Source organism: Poecilia reticulata, chromosome 20, assembly GCF_904066995.2.
Source record: "Poecilia reticulata chromosome 20, P_reticulata-male-v2, whole genome shotgun sequence".
Lineage (NCBI taxonomy): Eukaryota > Metazoa > Chordata > Actinopteri > Cyprinodontiformes > Poeciliidae > Poecilia > Poecilia reticulata.
This window is the reverse complement of record NC_088849.1, coordinates 13239819-13262596: the sequence shown is the minus strand read 5'-3', so window position 1 is coordinate 13262596 and position 22778 is coordinate 13239819. Positions and strand designations below refer to the sequence as shown.

Here is a 22778-nt window from a genome sequence, read left to right as displayed (position 1 = left end):
CGAGGTCAAGGGCAGCTGTCTGTATGAATGTAAAACAAAGTGAACTGAGGTTCAGAGGGAAAATATATTCGTCATATCTTTTTTTCTTCGCCGTAAGCAAGACGTGTTTTTTTTTTTTTTCCTTCTTTGCTGTGTGGTGCAGTTTCTAGTAGGACTGCTACTGTGTAGATGTTGACGCTCGTGACATGGCGTCGCGGTACACATCGGCGCTAATCGCCATTCAGGGCACAGACCCAGCTCACTGACCATGACACCCAGGCTGCGGTAAATCCTATCAGTCCTTTGCAGGTCCTACAGCATCCACGTTCGACATAAAATTTTTCAAAGTGCAGATGGTTTGTCATACGAAGCGACGACAAAGTCCCGCCGAGCCACATCAGATACGTGGCTAATCTCTAAAGCAGTGTTTCATTAGAAGAGATTTTCACATTGACACATGTTTTCTCAAACAAACAGTCCAGCGTGTATTTGTGTTGGTTTGATGTGAGATCTGGATGTTAGTTGAACTATAAGAACATGAGAGACGGTCACCCCTGTTCGCACGCTCTCTTTCCGCCTGCAGCTCCGTTTTGGTCCTCTGGTGGAACTTTATCCACATCTGTGGTTGGTGTGATTAATGGTGGCTATTCATTAACTCGATCAACCACATAAACAGAGATTATTAATCAGATGCTTATTTAAATGTCACCACCAAGTGGTTGGGAGGAAATGAGGCCATTGGGAAATGGAGTTTAGTGTGTGGGCTGCTTGTCGGTGCCTTTGCTTTCTCTATTCCTCTTCTCATGTTTAATTCCTGAAACATTGTTCCACACTCACAGTCATGAGCTTGCTCATTAGTTATGCATACATTAGGGGCAAGAGTTAACAGCGAAGGGATGTGCAGCAAGTGTAGCAGTGAAGTATGCGATTTAACTATAAATGCAATATATTGTACCTTATTAATAAAACATTCTGTTCATGTCTGTATTATGAAAAGTAATGCAACACTTATGGGATTGTAGTCATTAGAAGTTCACATCTTCAGCTCTGTTTCATTTGTGAGTGCCTAAAGGACATATGGGGAACACTTTGTACTACACATCTGAACTGTGTTAATCTACACTTAAGACATTACAGCAATTCACTAATGTCTACATCAGGAATGTCCAATTTACCAGCCTTTCATATGAAGGGACAGAACATTTTATAAAAATGTTTGCTTGTAGTCGAGGCTTGCATAGTATTCACATTGCCTTTTTTGTACAGTTTTTTTTTTGTCCAGTTTATGTAATTTGAAAGAATCTGGTTGATTAGCTGTGCTAATGCTACAAGCTAGGTCTGCAACACTAATGTTGAAAAGCAACTTAAAAAGACCAGCAAAGCTTCTGTACCTGGAACAGAGTCGTAGTCGTCCTCTTAGTGAACATGGACTCAAGGTATTTGTTAAATATCAGTTCTTCAGACATGGACAGTCCGGTGACAGGGTTCTGTCGGTCTGAGGTCAGTTCCCAGCTGCAGAGTTCTGAGCCACTAAATACTTTGTTCTATTGTTGTACCAGTTAACATTAAAATGTTGCATCTTAGGGGCATTTTGCTTCGAAAGCAACCTCAACAGACAATCCATTTTAAAGATTTAAAATCCAACTCTATGTTTTGGGCTTTCAAGTGAGCATGTTCTTGTCAGAGCTGAGTACAAGAATTTGGACTTTTAACAGAGAAAAATGTGTGGCATTTTGCACTAAATGTCTTCTGCTAATACAAAGCTGTTTCCACAGTGTGTAAATTGGGGACCTCATAGGGGGAAGTTAATGACAATGACAGCACAAAACAAACAAATTAATAACGTTGGCATGCTGTGATGAAACTCAGCAGAGCTTTGGAAATATCATGTTCACACTGTGATGCAGTGTCACCGACGTGGCTGAGATTATGAATCTTGCTGAGATTGTAAATACGTTACATCATCACTCATACAGAGAGTAAACATTTAGTCCGTCATTCATTTCATCAATCCAGCTAATTGATTGGATCTATTAATCAGTGGTGACAGACAGGAAAGGAAGGGGGCTGATCAATGGAGGCGCGGAGGATGTCTCATTAACATTCAACTGCTCAAGTTTAGAAAGGTCAAGGGTCGCCATGGAGGAATTTATAGGCACTGTAGTCCTGAGGTGAGATCTCTGTTGCTATGCTAAGAACAGCCTTTATTAAAGGTGTGCTGTCGGGCTGCTCTCATTCTTGCTGGCCTTGTGATCGTTATGTGGATCATGGACACTTTAAGCAAATGAGAAATCATCTCAAAAAGGCAGCAAAGATGACCTTGAGGTCTTCTACTCTGTTTTTTTCATTTCTCACAGACATAAGCAATAACACAGACGTGGAGAGGACGGACGCCTTCAAAGTTGGTCATAAAATATTTTTTAAGTAACGGCCAAAAGTTTTAGGGCTTTTTCAATATATCTAACATAAAGATGAATAATCACCTCATATTCTGCAGAAAGCAGGGACATTCTCTTGAGCAAAATCAGGGTTGTTCAGTTGTAACTTTCTTTCCTTAAAAGATAAAAACAAACAAGAAAACGAGTCGTGCAGTATCACTGAACAATCTAAAGCCAGCTAGGCGTATACTAATTGCTGCTCAACTTTGCAAAGATAGACTTTAAATCATGTTGAGAGCAACAGGTGTGGAGAGTAATCAAAGCCTCAAAAGAGCATATCACTTCAATCATATCTCTTATTGACTCTTATCCCTGATCATTTGTAAGAGGTTTTGATACACTAATTATAAATCATTTTATGTCGTCCTTCTAGTTTTTTTTTAATGGTTATCAAAAGACTGTCCTTTAGAAAGCTGACTGAAATTACGTTTTGACTTTGAACACAGCTGCAGTTAGTTGAAAAAAACCTAACTTTACCTTTCGGTGGTAATTTTATCCTTATCTGAGGTTTGATTTACATTTTTGTGCAAATTTTGTTCCGTCACCAGGTGTTCATTGCAAGCTATTTTCGATTTCTTTTTTTCATGTCTGCTGAGCTCAAGCAAATAGTCACTGACTCATGCCTAGACCAAGAATTTAGAGCGTATACACAGACAAAAAAAAGTCAGTGGCATTTAGGAAAGGAGTTCATGCTGTGCAATCAAAGCTCATTTTCCACACTCAGCTCAGTCAGTGGTAGCCATGTCACCATTTATCCTCAAGTGGATTTTGTGCGTACTCAGATGAAGGCAGTCAGAAGATCATAACTGACTGCAGATCTTTAAAGGCACAAAAGCTTTGTTACTGGGATCAAATGAAGTCAAGTGGAATACGATATCTACTCTATTTACATTTTATAGTAAAAAGTAACGTGCTAAATCAGAATTACTCAATTACGCTGTAATATTTCTGGATTTGATCTTAATTTAAAATTGTGGACTTTCCAATTTGGAACTTTTGTTGGAAAACAGAAACGTTTCTACTGAAGTGATGACGAAAGAGCAAGTTGAAGCTTAGATGACTTCTGTCCGTAGAGAAGTCATCGGACGGTCTACGACATCTATCGTTACAACATTGGAGACGTCATAACATTGAATCTTTAGGATTAAGAAACTGTGATGTTAGGTACAAGATGTTGTCATCACGGGCAGCCATTTTGATGCAACGTATTGCAGCAGTACTCAAAACATTACCTTCCTCGTGCAACTTACTCATGAGTCTGATGTAAAATTTCGCTTTGTAAAGTTATTGACTGGTAACGACTCACTTTATTTTGGCATCAGGATCTCTTTCTGTTTAGTCTGTGTTTTCGGTTCTTTTAATTTTACTAACCTGCATAAAATACATGCAGGTAGACTCGTCCCTATCGACGTGTTAAACAGTGTCTCCATTGTCTCAGCTGCTAATGCTGAAGCTCTGCTAACTCAAAGATAGTAAGTACAATCTGCTGTAGCACACTCCCAGCACTCATGCGCACATTGGTAAATATAAGTAATAGTATGAATAAACGGTAAACATAATATTTTGTGACTTCTAGGGTCATCTTAATTGTAAGTACTAATGCTGACCTTACAGTGACCTGGTATTTTTTGTGCTTTCTGCAATGTCCTTGAAAGCTTTGAATTATTCCTGTGAACCATGAAAGATTCCTGATGGTGCTTGCTTTCATGCTTTAACCATGCATTTTATCTTCACCTTAAAACAAGAGATATCATATTTTGTCTTCTTATTGTATGAAATACTTTGCACACCTGAACTTTAGAGACCTCAACATGTGCACTTTACTTTACGTCCTGGGAATTGAGAAAACATGCACATTTAAATCTGATGTGCTTTTACACCGGTGGCTCCGATGCTCTGTTGAACTGCGTACATTACAAATACGCATATTAAAACTAGCTGCAGTACTGATAGAGATGATAGTTTCCCTGTTATGAATGCAGAAACATCTCTTTCATCTTATGGAACCATACGGCTTAATACTGCAACTGTAAAATGTCTACTGTTAACTTTTTCACTGTTTCGAGTGTGCAAGCCATGCACATATTAGGCATGGCCTGGTATGTAATTATGATGATGTAATAGCCTTAAACAAGCTCAGTCACATATGTATAAAAAAATGTTTAAAAAAAAGGAAACACCTATTCATGCTCAATTATTTTCCAATATGATGAAATATCACAATATGTAACCAGCGCTGTACTTGTTTCACTGGTGTAAGTTGTCAAAATAATTCTCCTGTTCATAAAAACACATCAAAAATATGGATTTTTACCACATCATTTAAGGATTCCAGAATTCATAGGTCATGTGAGTTCTTCATATAATGCATAAGGGGATGCTGTATACAGCATCCCCTTATGCATTATGCACTTTGCTGCTGTGTTATCTGTAGAAAAAAAATGTATTTCAGGCATTAAAAATGAATGCCCCCACCTCTCTGTTTCCCCTCTTCTATCTCCTCAGATCCCGACTTTGCTGATTTGGGAGTACCCCCACCTCTGCCCTGTAGGTATACTCTCTCAGTCTCTGTTTTTACTTCTGTTTTTTTTCTTTTATTTTTCCTTTTTCTCTTTCTACCTCACTTCTGATTACTTTACCACAGTTATTTCTTCCTAAGGCTTGTAATGCTGCTCTGTATAAACTGTGTTTCACTGTTGCAATGTTTGCATATGTACATAGCATTCATTTATTCATCCATCAATCAATTTACACACCACGTTAAACCACTACTATGGACAAAATATGTACATTTATTATCACTTTCAATCAATGTTAATACAATACGGTAAAACACTAAGGATGTTTTCACATCTGATACTCTGATAGACTCAGTTCAGAATAATACTGCAACATTTGTGACATTTCAAAGAAGACTACAACTTCTTTCTTCATGAAATGTAAACAAAAATAGAGTAACGTCAAATGTTAGCGGTTTTAAGATTTCACTTTGGTCTTTGGTAAACTACCACGAGCCATTTCTCCCTCTAGAGTTAGAGTCTTGCACTTGTTTTTGGTTATATTCACCCAGAATGCCCTGCACCATAGTTCGCTTCCTGCTTTTCGAGCGGTCCGTGGTTTGTTTGCATCCACGTATGCATTCAAACACCGCCAGAGTTCACGTCAATCGGACCAAGACCAAGGTTTTTAGTTGGACCAGTGTTTGCTTTTTTTTTTTTGGTCCACATCAGAGTTTGATTGCTTATTCACACCTCCCCAAAAGAGCTGGACTTTCTAGACAAACTAGAGTCTGATTAAAGCGGACCAAACAGGGCTGGTGTGAATACACATTAAGTATACCTTTGCTGCTTATATCAAATTTAAGAGGGCAATTTGCTGTTCTGGATCAGAGAGGTGTGCCTTTCCACAAAATAGGGAAGGATTAAAAGTTAACACCTTGTAACGATAAAACCTTACCCTGTCCTAAAAGACTGTGGTGGGGTCTTACTAAATCTCTATTCAAGCATATCATTGAAAACCTCAATTAGCTGAAGCAAAGTTACAAAGAATGGGACAAAATTCCTCCACCGTGAACTGAGAAAATAATTGTTTTAAGTTTTTATTGATTGATGCGGTGTACTTAGCGTTTCCAATGACTTTTCCCATGCAGAATATTTCCTTTTCACGTGACTGCATACATGGAACATTGCTTTTGTATGTGTTTATGGATACACCTGTGTTTCAGCCTGTCAGTATGACATGGTTGGTCCAGAAGGTATCGTTGAGTCCCACCAGATCACAAGAGATGGGAAAGCAGGTGCCGCCGAGGCCGTCGACTGTAAATGGTACATCCGTGCTCCACCCCGTTCCAAGGTCAGTGACTTAACCATTCCTCACCCAGCTGCGATTACGATGTAAGTTAGTTGATTTAGTTGTGTGTCTCCTCAGACGACGCAGAAACATATTCTGTTGCCTGTGAAGGTTTTTGTCGCTGCGGGGAGGAAAACGTTCCACCGCTAGGGTCAGAAAGACAAACATTCAGAAGGGTTTACTTAGGGTCAGGTGCTCGTGTTTTTCTAATCGTAGCAGTGTTGCCAAGAGGAACAAAGCACGGAAAGGATGTGGAGAGTTTTTACTCTCCACAGAGGATGAGAGAGAGGAAGACTTGGTCGGGGCAGAAAAAGACAGGGTGATTTAGCACTGATGAAATGGTGTTACGATGCAGTTTGACCCTTTACCCTGAGGCTTCCCATATTTGTTTTCTATGCCAGTGTCTGGATGCAACCCTGCATGCATAAAAAAAAAATACAGATATGCTCCAACACTCGTAAACATGCACACCTTCACTCCAGCCACTAATACACTGTAGACTCGCTTCCTTATCTTTGGGAGGTACCTGTGCTGCATTAATGCTAGAGGATTAAAAGTCTCCTGAGCCTGATGCACCAAACAGAAAAAAAACACATATTTCAAAGACTTTGTGCTAGTTACACTAATCAGCCATAACATTATGACCACCAAGCTCAAAACTGCTGAGGAGCATTGATTATTGAATGGAGTAGATTTAATTAGTTACATGTAAAAAAAATTATTTCAATTGGAGTATGCAATTTTTGAATTGTTTTGCATTATTAACTATGGTAATGAAATATTTTATTCATGTGCATGTTTTTTTGTTTTTTTTTTTACCTTGAGTCATACCTGTTTTTAAAGGTAGAAAACATATTTATGTTTGCTTCCAGCAAATGTCACTGTTGCTTCACTCAGAACAATACTCTGTTTTTTCTTCTGCTGTATGTTTTCCCTAATGATAAAGTAATTTAAATGACAATAAGGTGGGTGATTCTTAGCTAAAGTAATTGCTGATTCGGACTTCCTTTGGCTCTCAGAAAAGAGAAAAGCCTCCTGCTCTTTTATGTTCCAGCCTCCTCTGACGCATATGCATGCTGGTTTATGATATGGCTGGCTGATAACAATGGTATGGCGATGATTCATGGCTGCAGCAGCTGTTCTTATCTGGCATCCTCTTCAGGGTTGCATATTTCCCACTAATGCCTTTGTTTCCGTTGGAAATGCCCTTCTGATTCAGCTGCTTTAAAAGTCAAGGCCACTGGAGCTGTAAGATTGCATCATCCACCTTCAGACTTTTTCTGAATCATCAGCGGGGAATTGGGGATGTGCTATAAGTAGTAGTAAAAAAAAAAAAAAGAAAGGAAGGCAGAGGGATGCTGAGCCCTTATCAATACAAGACTGATTTTTATTTCTTTTTATTTTTCTTTTTTTAATTCAGCATGTAACCTATTCTGGCACAGTGCGATATTTGCATGCATGCCAAAGAATGTGAGTCAGTTTCGTAATTTACAGACGTGATTAATGAAAAACAAACATAACGTGACCATTGGAAAGTTATATATTTTATAAAGTTAAAATCAGTTTAAAATGTCATCCTGCAAAATCAAATCCCAGGGCAAGTCAAGGGCCAAAGGTTTCCACTCAGTGGTACCGATAGGCACGAACGCGAATGCATTTTCGAGCATGATTCAATCTCTACAGGTGCACGGTTTTGAACTTCTCACTGGCTCTATCTGCAAAACTCATGAAGCGTATAAAACCTCTGGTTCGTGTTTCTGTCAGAGTGCAGACACACGCTTATGTTACCGCAGTGAAGGAGGGAATCCCACCTCCCCTCACTTTATATGTTGCATACATGTTGCCGTGCTGTAATCTGGGGAAATTGTTCAATACCCCCCCTATGCTCTTACAGTGCTGCACTGTTGCCAGTGTGCCAGAAACAGTAGAGAGATAATGACATCCTACGCCGGAGGCTCTAATTAGACTGCACCGGCGGACTCCAGAGAGTAGGCAGGAAAAACGGGGTGCAGAAAAGGAAGAGGGTCGGGGGCTCGGGGTTGCTAAATAATGTATTTTATCTAAGGTCTAAATGTAAAAGGGATGGAGATTAAGTGTGGAAGGCAGATGGCAAAGAGAGAGAGAAAGAGTCATGGTAAGGGGTAGGCACACCTGCAGAAAGCAGTAATGGCCATGTGTTGTTGCCAGAAGTGACAGCAATGCACCACTTTTAATGATGATGTTAGATCTTTACACCAGCATGTGTCGTCTGAACATCTTTTTTTTTTTCTAGAGAGAATTTGTAGCAACCACAGGGGCAGAAAAAAAATCAAAATTAATGAGCTTTTACTGGTATCCAAGGCATCATGAAAGAACATTTAATCAGACACAGGCCTGCAAAATAAAACGTCAGACTGCAAATACGAGGATGTCTGTTGGTTGTGTGTGTGTGTGTGTGTGCGTGTGCGTGTGTGTGCGTGTGCGTGGGTGTGTGTGTGTTTTTGTTTGTTTTTTTAGCCACATTTCCCCCTCTTGTTATTTCTGCTTAGACAGATGTCCAAGTACACCTGGCAGCTCTTGGGAGTGTCAGATTATTTCCACCATGTAACATGTTTGTTGTGTCTATTTCTTTCCAACATTTCTGTCTGAACTTTCCGACACTTTGTTCATATTTTATGAAGACAAGTATCACTCTGACTGTAAGGAGCAGCATGCTGTGTTCTGGGCACCTTTTAGCTGGGCACAGAGAGAACATTACCTTCTTCAGTCAGCGATTGAGTCTTCGCCATTATTGGCTATTGCTATTAAGGAAGCAGCAGTTTTTTGTGTGTTTTTTCCTCTGAGAGCAAATAATTCAGACTTACAAATTTTGATTACATCTTTCTTTTTTGTGTGTTTTGCCATCTGGCCTTGGATTTTTTTTTTTTCAGTCGGTTTATCAAAGGAGCAGCTGAAAAAAAACAGCATTCAATTCATTTCATTTGTGTTTACCTTTCAGCTTATTTGTCAGATAATTCTGCTGTTTTGTCAATGTTTCAGACAGTTAGTGACTTTGACCTTTCAGCAAATGTTTCAAGATTTGACATCATTAAATTGATTAAAATACAGGCGTAAACATCAAAATGGGATTCTATTAATACATTATGTATAATAAACAAATTTCTTAACATCTGCTGTGTGTACATGGCCGAGTCTTCTTAACAACCTGGTCGCGACACACGGCTAAAAGCCTCTTTAAATTTCACTAGAATTTGATGTAATAGACCAATAAAAGGAATGCATTTGTATTAATCTCTCTCTACATTTATATAGCTAACTTAAATCCACTTCAAATGGTCAAGATAGTACTCCTTAGTTACTGTATAAATATTATATACCGTGTTTTCCGCACTATAAGGCGCACCTAAAAACCTTCAATTTCCTCAAAAGCCGACAGTGCGCCTTATAATCCCGTGCACCTTATATATGGACCAATATTGAGCCACACAACAGGTCTAGCAACTACGGTAAGCAGCCGCCGACTTCATTTTCGCCCGTAGAAGAAGAAGCGTGTAGTGCATGCTGGGATTGTTGTCAGAACGCTAGTTTGTTAATAAAGTTTGACTGACCTATCTACCTACCGACCTGATAATCAGGTCGTCTGCAGGTCATTTAGTACCACTTTCTCCACGAACATGCTGTGCGCGAACGGAGAAGGGTGACCATCGTCCGGCCACGCCCCGGCCCAGTCTCAGAAGGCTCTCTTCGCTGACCGGAGTAGGACTGTTTTGTTGACATTCTTTATGTCAACAAAGTGGCTTTTGACATTCATCCAGGGTGCTTCGACTAGGGCTACCAAGGGACCAGCCCCTATACATTTAAAGCTGGAGGGGTGGGGTGTGGGGGGGGGGACAGATACTGCAGCGGCAGAGTGTCGGTTGGTCTGTGTTATCCAGAAAGCAGTTGGGCACAATATCACAACACCGTGAGTGAAACAATGACTGGCGCAGCCTACTATATAAAGTACTCAGGGACCAAGTCTTTATGCATCCACATTTGTAGAGTACGGAACAAATCTCGTCGTTCAATTCAACCCTAACTGTAGCGTCTATTCTTTGCGCCTTATAATACCTTATATATGAAAAAAGTTTTAAAATTGGCCGTTCATTGAAGGTGCGCCTTATAGTGCGGAACATACGGTACTTGGTTTGTTATTTTAGATGGTTTTCAGCTATGGTGTACTTTTTCCATTTTCAGATATGTAGAGAATTAATGTGTGAAATATTGTTTTACAACGTACAACCTAATCTTGCTTTATAAGTCCCCACTTTCTACTTTTGACGGGGGTTCATAATGTTGTTTTTTTTCACTTACATCCTCCAACAAACCTTTGCTGTAAAAGAAAAGTTATATTTATATTGTGGTATCAAAGTAAATAGGGCTTAACCAATCTTTCCTGTACACGTCACTGTTATTGTCTATTTTGTTTTGATCTATCACAAAAAATCTCAATGAAATGTTTCAAAATTTGTGGTTGCAGCATCACAAAATATAAAAAACTTGATTGAATTTGCAAGGCATTGTACGTACAAGTGTTGGAATATAAGTATGCCTGACACACAAGTGTGCAGATGTGAGAACAGAGAAGCTGACATTGACCATTTTTGGCTCGATGAAAGCTTATTGACCCTTATATGAGACCCCGGGGGGAAGCATTTAGCTTGTTTTTGCGCTCCGATACATTTCACTTGTCATGTTGTCAAAGCCAGGTTGTCATTGCAGAGTCCATTATCCTGGCCGATCTGCAGCGCGTGTCTTTGGGCGTTTTAAAAGTGTCACATTTCTCTGTCATAGCTGTCCACTCATTAACCCGGAGTGATGGTGAGGGCTGTACACAGCAGAACAAAGCCGAGCTATGATGCCGTTCGATCTCGGCCTGATGAATAAATAACTGGCATTGATGTCAAGGCAATCAGGGAGCATAAGAGAAATACTGTAAAATGATAAGGTGTGTTAAGCAGGTGTTTTAATTCCAAGCTTGTAGAAGATTGAAACCAAAGCTTTTTGATGATTCTCCTCCAATGTGCTATATTTATTTTCCCTTTTTACAACAGTATTGTTCCATTTCCCCAGTTAATCTGTTTTTGCCCAATCTGCTCTCTTGTGTTGTTCCAGATCTATCTGCGTTTTCTGGACTATGAAATGGCAAACTCCAATGAATGCAAGCGCAACTTTGTAGCAGTGTATGACGGAGGAAGGTAGGATTTTCAAATAAAATCAGTTGTATGACGTTTTTGCCCCTTTCCTGATTTCCTTTATTTTATTGTTTGCATAATTACACACTAGAAGCGTTAATAACAAAATGAAGTCAGCAGGGAGGGTTATTTAGAGGTGCAGTCGTTATGTCCATTTTGCAATAGGATGCATCTCCTAATATCCTTCTGTGTTTGTTTAAGCTCTGTGGAAGACCTGAAGAGCAAGTTCTGCTCCACGGTGGCCAACGACATCATGCTGGTGTCCACGCTGGGAGTCATCCGGATGTGGGCGGACGAGCTCAGCCGCAAGAGCCGCTTCCGCATCCTTTTCACAACCTACCAAGAACGTAAGGCAAATTTCACAAAAAGCACACTTGCTTCCATGTGACTTTGCTCATGGTGTGTGTATATCAAAGTAAAAGTTTTTGGGAGCTGACATAGAATGAAAAGGCAGAAGTGGTCATGTTCAGGGTTTCATTAGAAAAATGGGGAAATTCATACAAGCAAAACAGGCAGTTCAACGAATGTATGTCTGCATAATTTCTGAACATAGTAAAAGGTGCAAAAAGTCAGCTGAACTTGTCTGATTCAACAAATTGTGGTAGAAGAGAGTTATTGAAATAAGCAAATATCACTTTTTCCACATAAAAGGATCAAACTATGTAGGTATTTTTACTTTTCCACATGAATTGTCACAGCAGGTCATGTGCTTTTTGTAAGACTAGGTAACACCACTCGCTGTAGAAATACTTGTGGCTTGTTGCGTGAGTCCCTATATAAGACCTTTTTCACCATGCAGAGCCATGATGGGCTGTTGCCGGGGCAACGATTCAGTCCAAGTCACTCGGGCAGTCTTCAGCCAGACCTCGCATTTAGAGCAGCATCGACCACAGCTGAGCAGTTCCACAACAACTCTGCCAACACTGAATGCATAGATGGGTTCGATCTCTGCAGAGCAAAGTGGTAGAGCAAATAATCTAGTCAACTTTACTACAGACTGTTTCTTTTTGCAAACAATTAAAGTTCACTCAAAAAAAACGTATACGCTGAAAAAGGTATCAGGTCGATTAAGTGCGTATGACATAATCTTTTCAATTGTGTTGTATCTTGCATTGTGTCTTGCAGTAGCTTTAGTCAATTTTATTGCCAAATTTAGGAAATACGCTGAAAAGAAATGTAAGAAAGAAAAAGAAAAGCAAGCAAGGCTGCTAAGAATGTTGACAAAAGTTGAATATAATTGATGACACAATATCTACTCAACAAAAGTAGCGATGGCAAAGCCTCCAGCTCAAGTTTGATGACATCTTAAATACAGTGAGAAGGAGGAAGTCAGGAGAAGTATTTGCTTTTTGACTGGATTTAAAAATAAAAACAGTCACAGTTGAAACTGATGTTTGTGCAGTTATGTCTACTGGAGAGATTAAATTGATGTTTTTCCCTGACAGTGGACACATTAAAAAAAGACACTACAAACTTAAGCATGCTCTTCCCTGACTTTGTGCTCACAAACATCAACTCTGATGGTGATGTTAGACTGGCTGTTTTTTCCCCTCAAACCGTTTGTCTCGGTAATCCTATGAACTGTGTTAAGTCCTTTTCTCAGCTTTTCCCCTTAAATACCTTCTTGCATAGAAAATGAACTTCATAGCAAATCTTTTCTCTGTTTGTTTTTTCTGTGTTACCAAAAGATGTTCACACATCCAGTTGATATATTCGCTTTTAAAATCTATTTATTTTTTTAAGTTAAAAAGCATTCCATGCAGCAATGCAGTAAATTAATGTGAGAGATTTCCATACAGGGCAATTACAAAAATTCTGCCATCATTCATGTCTGGTAGTAATCTTCTGTTTCAGTGGGTGTGACTCAAATTACTCTTTCGTTTTTCAGAGAGCTCTGTTTATAATAATGTATCTGCTTTTGAAGAGAATGCAGACTGTGATTTGTCCTTGTTTCACACAATCAAGATTTTAGGCTTTCTGGCTCCCTAATGATAGTATATGCATTTAAGAGCAACCTCTTTTGATCTATACTGTTGTTTGCTGTGATAGGAAGAAAAACAAAACAGCAAATTACTAATGATTGGACAATCTCCAAGTAAGTCCACCTATTGCAACCAAAAGGCTGAAGGGGATGCATTTGCAGCTCACGGCGCAGCCTATCCTGATGTTAAATCATATTTGTTTGTTTGTTCCCAGTGGAACCAACAGCTTTTAGAGAGCTGTTTACACCTGCCAAATTCCAGTGAGATGTATTTGTGTGCAGAGTGTTCATGAATGCAAATATCTTCCTTTATTCAAACTGACCTCCCTTTGCTGTCCGCTCACACATACAGTCCTGCTTTGCAGTCCACAATCACAAATGTGAGCCATAAGACAGCGAACCCCTTCATCCAAGAAGCAATTACGTCTTAGGTGATAAATGTGCCTGTGTGACATCTCAGCCGTCAGCATTGTTTCACCTCATCTGCAACACGTCTCTGGGGTTGCAGATGGAAATTTGCTCTGGCTTCACTACACACATCACTTCTTTTTTTTTTTTTTTTCTTTTTTTTTTTGGAAAGCTTCTTTATTGTTCACACTGATGCATTTGAGACCAACACTGCAAGCTAATTTTTTTCTAAATAAATTCACTCAAACGTCTTAGTGGTGGGATCTTTGCGTGGTTTTGATCACATTATGCCGTGTTATCCCGGCTTCTGTTGCAATCAAGAAGCCACTGCAGGTTGGACTGGAGCATTTCACTGCACCTCAGATGAATCAAGATTAATGACAAAAGGGATGGATGACTCGTAGGACGCAAATTGAGCATTGAAGCTGCAGTAATAGGTGAAAATTTCTTATTTTTGTGAAGAAAGCATAATTTTTCCATCCATTAAATTTTCATTGTAAGAGGTGAGCAAAAACTCTCGCTGTCAGGGAAAAGTGATCTCGGCTACACCAGCACGGTGCTCCACGTAGACCACGCAGAATAGGAAATTGAAAACATTCATTCTATTAGAGTCTGCTTCAAACTCAGTTTGTGTAATCGAAAGGCAAAAACGACAATAAATGTTAAGCAAATTTTTCACAGACTTCAGACTTTGAGCAAACAACTTGAATAACATTTTTGTTCCAATGCCACTCTATGAATTTTGCCTGTCTCTGCTCAACAAGTTGTACTTGGATGAGTCTTTTGCTTAATGATTAGTGGAACCCGTTCAGTTGCATTCAACTGCATTTTATTTATTTTTTTACTTTAAAAATGTTTGCATATTAGAATCAGAAAAATATATCCATCCATCCAAAGTATATTTTGTTACAACACTTACACAGCGTCCTGCAATGTTGTCTTTCCTTGCAAAGATGTATGAGGGTGCTTTCCCACATACGATGGCATCCGTTGTTTTAATATCAGACCCACCTGTAATTTTAGTTGCTGAAACCTTCAGTTTTGGTCTCTTCTTGTTCAAGTGCACAGTTCCAGTTACGGTCTTGATGGTGACATTAAGATGCAAATCTCCAACTCTTGAGTTGTTGTTACTTTACCTTACCGTTCAATTTTGGTTCTGTTCTCATCCCAGCTTGTCTATCACAGTTTTAGTTGTTTTACACTTAATTCCTTGTGTAAACAACTAAAATGCACCAAATGTGGTGCATTTGTCACCATATTTGGACTTGGACAAATGTGGTGACAAATGCATGTTTTGTTTTGTTTTTGTTTTTGTTTCTTGTCAGTGTAAGATTATGCTACTGCAATAAAAGATAAATGTATTTTAAGGAGTTTTGAGCATCGTTATAAAGGGTGCCAGTAATGATGAAGCGTGCTTCATTTACATCGCATAGAAACACCAATACCAAATCCTTGTAATGCAAAGAGCAAGCAATTAAATAGAGATTGGCATTCATTTTTTCAGTTAAAAAATTCTCAACCAGCCGGTTTTCTGCTTTGCAGCAAAAGACCCTTTTCAGCTCTGCAGACACCCAAAGACTTTTTCCAGACACTCATTTAGGAGTTCATTTATGTCTCTCCACTAGTGACCGTGAACATTTATTTGTGGGCAAAGGGGCACATTTATTACAAAATGTCCTGAAATTAATTTCGTTGAAGATAAGAGAAGACTGCGGTCTTTATGTCTGGTCTCACCTCAAGGAGAATAGAAGAAACGGGAGGTGGCAAAACGAGATGACGTGGGCTCCCTCTAGGGGCTGGTAACTGGAACAAACTGTCAGAGGTTTGGCACATAATGTAGGACGTTGCACTCGCTGGCAACCAGATCGACACGCATACGGAGAATTTTTGAATGAAAATTAGAGCGCTTCGGATACACACAGAGAGGATAGTTTGATTCAGGGCGTTACGACGAAGGTCCAGGCGGGACGCGTAGGAGAATGAGAAAGAGATGAGTCGCTCTTTATTTTTTTCTGTGTGTGTTATTACTCAATCGGGATGAGAACTGAAATAACAACAGCCATACATCACAGCGGTAACACTGTCTCAGAGTCCACAGCTCTGCCACACTTCTGCCAAGCTCCTTCAGTGCCAGTGACAGTGTTATGTGAGAGGGAGGAAGAAAGAAAGAGATAAGGAAAGACAACATGAGATGGGCAGGAGAAGGGGAAGGACACTTCCTCTGTAACAAACGACTAATGACCAAAGAGAGCCATTCATTATCCCTGCGTGTCAGGAGTTACTTGTGGGACACTCGCTATTTAAAGACATCTTAAAACATGCCTCACATACAAATAAATGTCAGTAAGATGGGCCATGCATATTAAGCAGAGTGGAGATTCCATTTTGGGTCCATGCAAAAGTCATGATAGAAATCCCACGTTTTTAGCATCAATTACTAAAATTATTGCTGTCATTTCTACAGCCCGTTTTGCAAATAGGACAACACTTCTATGAAATCTTGCAATGTGGGAGGATACATTCATAGAGATATCTTTGAACATTTTGCTTTCTGCAGTTTCCATAGAGCCTTTAAAGTCCTGGTTTCTATGAGCTCTTCTCTTCTCCACGTTCAGCTGGCCCACTTTCTGTTTACTGGTAGAGGCCACCAGATTTTATTAAAAGTATCCTGATATTTTAGAATCTGTAACCCATGCCCTCTAACAAGGTTTTAATTTGGAAGAGAAACAGGCCCACAGCATCACAGATCCTCCACTCTACCTAATGGTAAACACGAAGTGCTTTCCAACACATCCATCTTTTGTTTCATACCAGAATCGCCTGTGTTGCTTGTTTGTTTTTTGTTTGCATGTTTGTTGTTGCTCTCTTCAGATCAAATTGCATAGTTTCAGTTAAAATCTTGGTGGAGGTTAGAAGACTTCATCTGTTTAGATTTGTGATGATAGGACAAACAAAATGCTTCTTTTTTTTCTGGCATAAATTCAGATATCATCTGAATTTCTGGCAAATTCAGATGATATCTGAATTTGGCATTCAGATATCATCTGTTGTTGTGGAAACCTAGTGACTCCACAACAACACGTTTTGTTGCAGTGTCTAGGAGAAAGCTTTAGAGATTTACCTCCCTTACCATCCCGCTCACTTTACATGGTGCCAAGATGAATATATTACATGGACTAAAAGCCAGGGGCTGAAAGTAATGTATGTTTGTGTCAGGTCTGACTTGGAAACAGCAAGTAAGGAACTATTACATCCAATAACACTTAAAAAGTAAAGTATAAACAAAAAGATGCTTGCATTCCATTAGTTTTATTGGGTTTGTTTGGTTGTACCATCAATTGTGCCGAGGGTGATTTTATTATCACAATATAGTGACTTTTTAGCAAGACATTTTTTTCCCTTACTCAATAAATGTACTCAAATGAAAGGCCTACCGTGTGACATTATGTTACTGCAATAAATATTAATTCATTTTAAGGCTTTTTTTTTTTTTTTTTGCAACTTTACTAGTGGAAGGAATAAATATGGTCAGAACTGCAAGCCATCATAAAGCAAGCAGCTGACAAGAGCTTTGGCTGCTCCGGTGAACAAAGTCCTTGATGAATAAGCAGCGTGGGACATAATTAAACTCTAGATACTGGTGAAAACTTCACCCATTAACAAATGATGTCTGGTTTATCAAAAGAAAACAAGCTATAAATTATCTCAACCTTTTCAGAATGTTACATTGACTTCATCCTTTGTTATTTATGGACTAAACGAAGAATAAACAAACTGCTGTATGTCTAAACATGTAATGTAATTGTGGATCATTTGCCTGCTTGATATGTTAAGTATTGACCTTTTTTATTTTCTCCAGAATTGCTAGGTAAGAGCTATGAACTGACCATTCATCTGGCTTGTGCATTAGCATGATTGGTTGTGGAGAACAAGGGCACCTTGACTTTTAATTCTGAACCTCCACATTCATACGACAATGGCGTTAGCAACAGTTCCATATCGATTTCAGGTCTTTTTCCTGCTGACAGATGGCTTTGCTACAAACAGTCATCACAGGAAGGTGAAGAAATCAAAAGCTCCAGCTTAAACATGCCTGGTCAGAAGAGCAGATACTAGACTGCATGCTCCATAATAATATTCAATGATTCGTGATGAAAGTTGCGGGAAGGTCGGCGAAATAATCACCAGGAAAGGTTTTATTCAGGTTTGGAGGATTTTTGAAAAGTCACATAATTCATACAAGCATAATGTGGATATGTTCTGAGAAATTAATTTGTATCCTCAAGTTGTCACCCAAGATGTTTTTTTGAAGAGGAGGGCAATGATGAAAATTCATGAAGAACAGATGTGTGCAGAGGGAACTGATCTGATCTGAGTAATTCTGATCCAACTTTTTTTTTTTTTTCCCCTCAAAAACCTGGCACACCGCAACTTCTCCCCATCTGTATCTTCAAATGCAACTTTGTGCTCTAGCAAATATTATTTCTTAGACTTACTCTTGTAAAATGTGAACATCTGCCTCATCAGATTTAAAGAGACAGGTCAAATGTTAATGTTTCATTAATAAATTATTGGATTTTAGTGTTTGGTAACTCTGCTTTTTTTCCTCCCCCTCCTGTGCAGCTCCATGTGATGCTGATGCCTTCTTTTGTCACAGTAACATGTGCATAAACTACACTCTGGTGTGCAACGGCATGCAGAACTGTGTCTACCCCTGGGATGAGAATCAATGCAAAGGTGAGATGCAGATGTGTAAGATGTGTGTTTTCAAAGGTTCCTGCAACAGATCAGCACACAGTAACATTGCAAACATTTTTGCATTTTGTCACAAGACAAAGCAACGTCTTTATTGTATTTTCTTGGCATTTTATGTTATGCCAAGAACAGCTGTGGGTAGTAACTAGTTACACTAGTTACATCTACTTAAATAATTTTTTGCCACAAAAAACCCCAAAAAACTTTTAGGAGTAATTTTCCTCGGCTTAGATTTACTTTTACTTGAGACAAATTTCTTTATACCGTACCTACTCCGTTTAACTTCAGTATCTGTGGAAAAATTTTTGTGTTTTAGCCCAAAATCACACACATTTACAGTAGATGTTACAAGCAAAACTTATTGTTTGTACACATGCTTCTTTGTTTGGCCTGTACTTTTTGTTTTTACTCTTAATTGAGTCATTTTTGGATGGCTACTTTTTACTTTTACACAGGTAAAAATATGTTGAAGTAGTGCTACTCTTAAGTACAAAATACGAAAAAATTAACAAGGCAAGATTCTTGCAAGGTATTGTATGTGCATTTATGCAGCATTTTCATGTTATTTATTATTATTTTATATTTTTTTTTTTTTACTTATTTATGACAATATCTGTTCTGCTACTTTTTCAGTAGTGAAACATAGTTCCTAGTTGTCATCATGCACTGCCTATTTAAAAATCCAGATCAAACCGGACAGCAGTGTTCAATAGTTGTTTGTTCTGGATTGGACCCATTAGTTTTTAACAAGAGACGTCTGTTTTATGTGACAAGGCCAAAACAACGGGTTCACTTGATGAAGTGGATGAACCCAGAGGTCTTGACCCTGGCGAGTAAATTAACGCTGTTTCAATAAATCACACAATGCAATTACCTAGCTTCTGGAGCAGGTAGCCTTTGATTGCTAAAGCATTTAGCTTGAGAAAAAGCTTAGAAATTGTTGAGACAGTTGCAGAGCGAGAAGCGGCTTTACGGAAGCTTACTTGAATACCATTACTTTTAATCTGCTTTAAGATATTTTGAATCACTTTGGAACATTTGGAAAAATAACCAACTTTTACAATGTTGGTAGTGGCTGTTCTTTCTTGAATGGCCTCTTTTTTTCTGCACTCCAGCAACCATCTAAGGTCTCCCAAATGGCAGGAAAGCTGTGCAAACATGTTTGTGTTTAAAAAAAAAAAAAAATATATATATATATATATATATATATATATATATATATATATATATATATATATATATATATATATATATATATATAATACAGTGTGGATTCCTTTTAAATCAGTGAAATTGCCCTTTAATTGCATGCTCACTAAGAAGTTATAAGCCATATATAGCAAGTTTTTCCAGCAACAGTATGGCATCATATTTTCTTAGTATTTACACCGGAGCATTCTCTATTAACAAAGGCGTACAAATAAGCATGTCAAGTGCTTTGGGTGTTAGGCAATGTACCTCTTTGCCAATTAAAAATAATAAACCTAATTATTTATATTAACATGAAAAGTCTGAAATAATGCTGTATTATCAAAGCCTTTTTTCCACACATATTATGACAAGGGAAAAGGTAGACCGATAACACTTTAAAATGCTGCAGCAAAGTCACTTTAACTCCTCCAATCTTTCAGCCTTCACATCCTTTGCACACATTGTCACCACAGCTTCAATTGTACACCAAGAGTTATCACTTTTATTTGACAACAACGGTCCTCAGGTTAAAAAACTAGCAATTCAGTTCATCTTTTTCTTCATACACAGAAAATTTGAACAGAAAGTCTTGTTTTGTACCCGGTGAATAGACTGCATAGTTTGCTTCTGAATCGTGCAAAACAAAACAAAAAAGAAGCTCCGTGGGATTTTGAGGTCATCGTTTTTCTGCTGTAGTAATGCATTAGGTCCCACAATGTTTTGAATTATTGTGAAAATGTCAAGTTTTATTCCTTTTATTCCTTTCCCTTTCACTCCTTTTAATGTAACCCACTACTCACATTACTGAGACAACACTCAATGTTTTGTCTCCGCTCTGCTATTCCTGAGAAAATAATATTGATATTTGGCATGAGATTCTTCTTCCTTCATATAGGTTTTCATGTGTTTCTACCATTGCAGAGAAAACTAATACCAAATTCCTGGACAATCTGAATTCCACAAACGGGGCCATAATTGGTGTGACTTGCTGCATCGTCTTCATCCTCCTCATTGTCTCAGTAATTGTTCAGATAAAGCAGCCGCGTAAGAAGTACATCTTGCGACGAGAAGACTTTGACCCCACCATGTTTCAGGAGGTCTTCGAGCCCCCTCACTATGAGCTATGTACTTTACGGAGTGCTGCCACGCCCACAGCAGCCTCTGCAGATTTGGTTGACTTGGCAGAGGACTTCGAGAACTACCACGCCCTCCGCCAGACCTCCTCCCGCTGCATCCACGACCACCACTGTGGCTCCCCTTCCTGCCCCGGATCCGCGCACATATCGCAGCTGTCGCTCAGCGGGCGAGGGAGCCGGAGTAACTTAAGTGCCCGTGACTCAGGGGCCGCGGCAGCTCTGCTCGCAGACCTTCCGCAGCCGCCCATGTCGGTGCGGCCGCTGCTGCCGGCCACAGGGAACCGCAGGAGCATCTTGGTCATGAAGCACAGCTACTCGCAAGAGGCGGCAGACAACGGGTGCGACCTGGACGATGACCTGGAAGAAGTTCCCACGACGAGCCACCGACTGTCGCGCCACGAAAAGGCAGTACAGCGGTCAGTATCCATAGATTTCTGATGAGGAAGGAACAGCTGCACCATAGTTAACAATGACAAAGTTTGAAATGTGCAACAAATATTCACCTATGTTTTTTTTTTTTTGTTGTTGTTTTATTTGAGCATTGTTCTTAGTCTTCCTTTTGTTGTTTATTTACCATTCACTTTTCAGTTCGCCCTCTTTACTCGCCTGTTTTCTGCCATCCCATATTCTAACAAAGGGCTAAAATGCTGTGTGTCTCATCTCGCATGCTCATTCTCAAACTTGTAACACATCCCAGTTAGCTTTCTATAATTGTTCATATGTATTTGACAGCTATATTTAATTCAATCTGTTCTTTGAGATTTGTCATTTTATTGTCATTGATGCCATTTGTTTTAGTCTCTAATCTGACAATAATCAAAAGGGCTTAAATTGTTGCCTTGTTGAAATTCCATATATTTTTTACAATAATGCAAGTTACAAAATATGCATTTGATTCCAAACTGTGATACGGAAAATATGTTCTCTTGACATTAGCATCTATATTATTAACAAAAATAAACATGTTGTAATGGCATCTAGAATGCTTGAAAGCTGCAGTGTGTTTACAAAACTACTGTATGAAGGAATCATAGAGCATTTAAGAAACTTTATATAAACTTCGCATGCACTTTCTATGTACTCACTCCAGGATATTCCTGATTGTGCTGTAATGATTAACTGCAGTTGTGCATGCAAGGCTTCTTGAGCCCACCGAATGGCAAATTAAGTTTATTACATTTACAGTGTGTAGTACATAATGCATTCTAACCTCTATGCAAAATGAGTTTATTGAATGAAAGAGACATAACATTTCAGGTTCTGCCTCATTGGCTCTTTGAGCAAACATGAATCAGAGTACAACACAACTAGGGTCTAGGAGACAATCCCAAGGTAAGCACGCTTATCTAACACTCAACACCTTTTTTGTTGTGTAATTGCCATCTGCCCCTGTCAAAATATACTTTTGTCAAAAAAAATTTTTTTCCTTTTCTGTGACTTTTGCATGGGCTTTTTTGTTATTTTTACCAGTTCCGTTTTGTATGTATATATATTTTTTAGTCTTACTGTTTATCAAGATGGTCTTCCTGCTTGTAGCCATCTTGCTTTTAAAGTGAGTATGTTCATCATTAAAAAGCCTTTTCTCTAATAACCACTTTCACATGCATTACCATGGACTTCTAGACATTTTTCTTGAAACCGATGCATTTTTCAAGAAAAATATGTTATATGTTATAATATGTTATAACTCTTATTATTTCTCCAAGTAGAATCACAGATCATTCCTTGCCAACTTACACAATCTTCCCAGTTTGCACTCTCCTCATTGGTAGATTGAAGACTTCAGAAGACAAACTCTCATTTTTCCCTCAATTTAAGAAAAACATTA

At 38.9% G+C, this 22778-nt stretch overlaps 1 protein-coding gene across 8 annotated transcripts in view; it reads left to right on the top strand.

Moving 5' to 3' along the window:
• Positions 1-22778, top strand: part of neto1l (neuropilin (NRP) and tolloid (TLL)-like 1, like) — a 70744-nt gene that overhangs the window by 40987 nt on the left and 6979 nt on the right. For 2 of the 8 annotated variants that reach the window (XM_081601331.1, XM_081601333.1), the window contains exons 5-11: positions 4923-4964; positions 6142-6269; positions 11400-11482; positions 11681-11826; positions 18492-18605; positions 20736-21366; positions 22451-22502. In XM_081601331.1, coding sequence (XP_081457457.1) covers positions 4923-4964; positions 6142-6269; positions 11400-11482; positions 11681-11826; positions 18492-18605; positions 20736-21366; positions 22451-22502 — 1196 coding nt within the window. Of the gene's footprint in view, positions 1-4922; positions 4969-6141; positions 6270-11399; positions 11483-11680; positions 11827-18491; positions 18606-20735; positions 21367-22207; positions 22283-22450; positions 22503-22778 lie in introns of those variants that run through there. The other 6 variants (XM_017301970.2, XM_008438636.3, XM_008438638.3 and 3 more) reach the window with 4 other exon arrangements.